At 45.6% G+C, this 4967-nt stretch overlaps 1 protein-coding gene across 1 annotated transcript in view; it reads left to right on the forward strand.

The window, feature by feature from the left end:
- Positions 1 to 1106: 1106 nt before the first annotated feature.
- LOC125958023 (protein bric-a-brac 1) overlaps positions 1107 to 4967 on the forward strand; it is a 5350-nt gene continuing 1489 nt past the window's right edge. Inside the window, exons 1-2 of the mRNA XM_049691114.1 lie at positions 1107 to 1238; positions 3719 to 4967. The exon at positions 3719 to 4967 is cut by the window's right edge and continues 111 nt beyond it. Of these exons, the coding sequence (XP_049547071.1) occupies positions 3807 to 4967 (1161 nt within the window). The 5' untranslated portion in view covers positions 1107 to 1238; positions 3719 to 3806. The remainder of the gene's footprint in view (positions 1239 to 3718) is intronic.

Raw genomic sequence — 4967 nt, forward strand, 5'->3', positions numbered from 1 at the left:
CTCCTCTCTGCCTGCACAACATTGCGACTTCGGCGGGCTCTGGTTTTGGTCGCAACCGTTCGGAATTAGTAGCGAAAAGTCGGCTCATTGGAAAACACGTCCGCTTCCTTGGACGCAATTTTCCCAACCGATCCGAGACTTCCGAAAACGAACACTTGGAGAGGGCAGAAAAACGCAGCTCCCGAAAACGAAGATTGTCGATTTTGTTGTAAGTTTGAGGAGATTCCGATAAGGTGCAACCATTCCTACCACGTTGTCCAACAAAGACATTGCAATTGTCGATTGAAGAAAGTGAACAACCGTGCCGTTCTTTGGATTAATAACGAACGAAAACCATTAATCGATAAAGTGATTCTTTTATCAATCGTTCGCAGGGATTTGTGTTCGCGGTGCAGCTGCGACCGTGTATAGCGTACGTCCAAAAGCGACCAAGCGTGCTCGTGCCGATCAATGGCGCGCGATCGTGACCGCTCCCCAAAACAGTGCAACTAATCCACCAGCAGTAGTGCAAGTGAGTGAAGTGTAGAGTGCAGTGCGAAAACGGGACGATCAAAGGTCGATGTGACAAGCCAAACGAACCGAAGCGGAACAAGTAAGAGTGACAACGAAAAACTTTGAAAAATTCGAATAAAACAGAAACTGAAGCAAAAGTGTACAGCAAACGATGATAAGTGTGTGCAGTGGTAAGACGGACGACAAATGAGCTAGACGACCGTCCATACGAGTCGGTGCGGCAGTCAAAGTGGACGAGGCAAAGAACGAAATTTTGTGAAGAAAACGTAAAAAATCCAGCAAACTTGCCAAAAATTTTAAATTGAAAACGATCCGATCAGTTCTAAAGCAAAGGTTTTCCTTCCCTACATCGAACTTCACCTCGCACAGCATAAAGCAACATACTACGGAACCGTGAGTGACGGTTTTATTTTCCACAATATTCTGCAATATTTTTTTCGGACCCTGCTGTGCTTGAGGTTATCAAAATTTTTCAACCAAATTCCTACCAACCTACCTTTAATGATCCCACCAACAAGCCCGCTACGTTTCCATTCCAATCCTATTGAGAATACGAAACTAAATCCTCAAATTCCTAAAAAGAGATACAGATAGAAAAATCTGATAGTGCAAAGCAGCTTTTCGCTAAAAAATTGGCGGAGCATCTAGTTATGATTGCTGTTATTATATCGCACATCTCAGTAAAGTGAAAGAAACATCTGAGTGCAACCGTGATCTTCGCACAGGTACGTAATTTAGCTTTTCTTATTTTATTTTCATTCAACGGCCTTAGAAACTGTCCAGCAAAATATGACGATATTATATGTGTCCTTTAAATGGCATATAGAAGTAGAATACACATTGCACAACGTGAAACACATGGAAGTAAGGAAATGGCGAAAACGACAGTTGAACTTAGCCGCATCGAGTTCAGCGCCGTTCAGATGTTTTCTCTCGGGTTTTCGGTGTAAGGCCTGGCAACGTTAGAGTCCTGCATGCAGATCGCTTGCGGTCCTTGGCTTTGCCTGTGAGTAGCACCGTTCGTGGAACTAAGAAACTAAGAAACCAGGGTTTTGTCATTTGATCTTTTAGCGTTACTGCCAGATACAACTGCAATATTGCAATCGTTGAAGCCAGTTGAAAATATGTGATTGTGAAGGTTTGCTAGTGCATACACAGCAGAACAAGTTCTCGAAATCAAGCCGAAGATAGGCAAAAGTTGGTAGAGATAAGCGAAAAAGTTCTTACGATTGCGAGAAGATAGAGGAAATGCGTTATATCAAAGGAAAGAATGCCATGCATAGTATAACATACTGCAACAGATAGTCGTGCGAAGGGCTCCTTTCCAGTTTTTGCGGGTAATGCCAAACAACCGCCATGTCCTACAGGGCAAAGCGGATATTTGCGGTAGAAAGCAAAATCTCAAACAATAGCATCTTACGTGTCCATAATCTTGATTTGTACATTTCATAATGATGGCTATACGTACTTACTATTGGGGTGGTGATTAATGACAGAAATGTTGATAACCACGTGGGCCCATTCCGCAAATGATCCCGCGTCTGCTGCAGTTTGATGCTGGTGTACAAAGCAGCGATGCATGGGTATCCGGGGTGTAGATATGAAGAACTAGGCTCGATGGTATTTGCACAACAGCAAAGAAGAGAGAGAGAGAGAGAGTGTGAGAGAGAGAACGAGAAAGAGAGAGAGAAAGATAGAGAGAGAGACAGAGAGAGAGAGAGAGAGAGAGCGACAGTTTTCATCAATAAATCAACACGCTTATGGTGGCGACGGCCGCATACGACGGGAAAATCGTGCTCAAAGACCCTGAGAGACCCCTAAGCGTAGCAGAAAGGACCCTTACGTTTTCTGAGGTTGTGATCCATGCCACGAGGATACGTTCATCCCCGAAGGTGAGGGTGAAGAGGATCCACGAGAAGTATTTAAGATCTAATTCGATCTGTATACCTGCTGCTGAGCAGCCGAGCTGCACCTTATAAGCCAAAATTGCACAATCGAAAAGATCACGATGGAAAAGAGTCTTCCGTTTTATTGTTTCGCCTACTGTTTTTCTCTTGCTGTGTATCAGACCTGACCTTAAGATCTGCTATTGGTGCAAAGTGCAAAATCCCTTCTCAGGTATTGTATATCGTTTACTTTGCTTAGGTTTTGGGAACTTTATGCGTTCTGATTTTTCACTTCACGGGCGCCAACAGTCTTCCATGGTTGGTGAGCCTATTGTCTGGATGTCTATATTGTACCCTGTACAAATTAGGATATCAGCAAATTGGGGATTATTCGAGATTAACGTTGATTTTTGGAAGCCTTTTTGGACCGCCGTGGTTCAGAGAAGAACTTAAATAAATAAATAATATATTATTCATATTGTTTTGGTTGGCAACTATAATCCTGGTATGTTTGGGCGTAGTATGCGCTTTATCACTGTGCCAAAATCGCTTGCAGACGAAGTGGTTTTGAAATTTTGAAAAATAAAAAAAAACGAAATAGGAAGCTCATCAAAAGGATGGACTCAAATTGGCGCACTCATTGGTCACGCGATGTATAACCACAGCCTAAATTTTTCTACCTCAACGCTCGCAGATATACGAAATCGAGGCACAGTGGAAGCAATCTGATAAGTTGCCAGCTATCGCTTCCTTTGCCTACTGGCCTTTGCTGGACACTGTTTCCGGGAAAACTCCATGGTTAGCCCAATGGTGCTTACCACACCGGGGAATCGTATGATAAGAATGGCGGGTCGAAAAGAGAGCGATGACGAAGAAAACGGAAGTTGAGTCATGCTTATCGCTGTCCATTCCGGAGTTCCGATAGTATTGTTATTTTGCACGTTATTCGCAAAACCGGACCGAAACGGTGACTCTACTTCAGCGTCAAAACAAGATAACACCCTTGGAATCCGACGAATTCGGGGTGATGATATGTGTGACTTAGAGGCGCATACACACCTGTACGATGATTATCAGCAACATTCGTTCCTCTTCCTTCATTGCTTAGCAAAGTTACAGTTCTGCTGGAACTGGTAAACAACTCTGTTTCTATCCCTATTTTTTTGCGTGTCGATCGCACATGAATCCGAGATAAAGATGTTGTTTTATTTTTCCACGAAACCATTGTCGCTCAATGAGCCCTTTTACGAACCGTTTGATCCATCTTAGTTCAGAGTTTTCTATAAATTGAAATCGCATGTTCCTTCTCGTTTGTACAGGGGAAAAAAACGTTAGCCAAACGAAAGAACGGTATAGACCGAGTACATTTGAAGTAAGCAAGAACAAGAGCAACAGATCGGCATCAAAATGGGTAGCAGCGAAGGACAAACGTACTGTCTGCGATGGAACAATCACAAATCCAACCTGGTCGAAATACTCGACGCTTTAATCAAAATGGAGTGCTACGTAGATTGTACGATCTATGTCGACGATCAGGTCCAGTTCAAGGCGCACCGTGTGGTGCTGGCGGCCAATTCGCCGTACTTTCAGTCCATCCTGCAGGATGTGCCAATGGATCACTGCAGCATACTGTTTCCGGGTGTGAAGGAGTTCGAGATGCGCGCCCTGCTTGAGTATATGTACACCGGTGAGGTGAACGTGACACAGGCGCAAATCCCACGCATCATGAAGATCGCCGAGCAGCTGGAAGTGAAGGGGCTGTACGATATGGCTGACCTAAAGGGTCGGTTCGACAAAATGGTTGATATCGATCATCACCTGCGAGAGCGTGACCCAGCGACAATGCTGCTGGCGAGCAACAATAATTACAGCACCAAGACCGGCTCGGGTGGCGTCGGTGGTAGCTGTAGCTCATCGGCTTCATCTTCCTTCCAGCATGGTCTCCATGCAACGACCAGCAGCCAGAACAACCCTCATACGTTGCAACACCAATCGTCGCCAGTGATCTCCACGTCAACCAATGTTTCGATCGCTCAAAGCAGCAGCGCATCACCACCGTACACCTACAAATCTCCATACTCTAGCCTTTACTCGCGTAGTCCGGGGGCCGTCGAAAGGGATCGCGAACGAGAAGAGCGCAGTCGCGATCGTTCTTCCTCGTTCTCTCATGCTACCTCCTCACCGCACATTCAGTCTACTACCAGTACCAGCTCGAGCACGACAACGATCCAACAGATTGGCGGCCAAGGACCTCAGGGCGGAACATCGACATCCCATCCGACAACCGGTACCCCTTCGGGTAGTTCTTCAGCCACTCAACCATCAACTGCTGCCGCTGCGGCAGCCTTAGCTGCCAGTTGGCCAGGACTTAGCGGCCAGATACCCGTATCGCTCGGACAAACGCAGTTGCACAGTATGCTGAGCTCGGCCTACGATTCAAGCACGGACATGAATCCACTTAAACGCAAGAAGCTTCAGTCAATGTCAAGTATGCTGCGTGACACTCCTATTCTGCGTAATGTGTTGGCACAAGCCAATCCGGCCGATTCTTCGCAGCCTGGTGCTTCT

This window comes from Anopheles darlingi, chromosome 3 (genome assembly GCF_943734745.1).
Source record: "Anopheles darlingi chromosome 3, idAnoDarlMG_H_01, whole genome shotgun sequence".
NCBI lineage: Eukaryota > Metazoa > Arthropoda > Insecta > Diptera > Culicidae > Anopheles > Anopheles darlingi.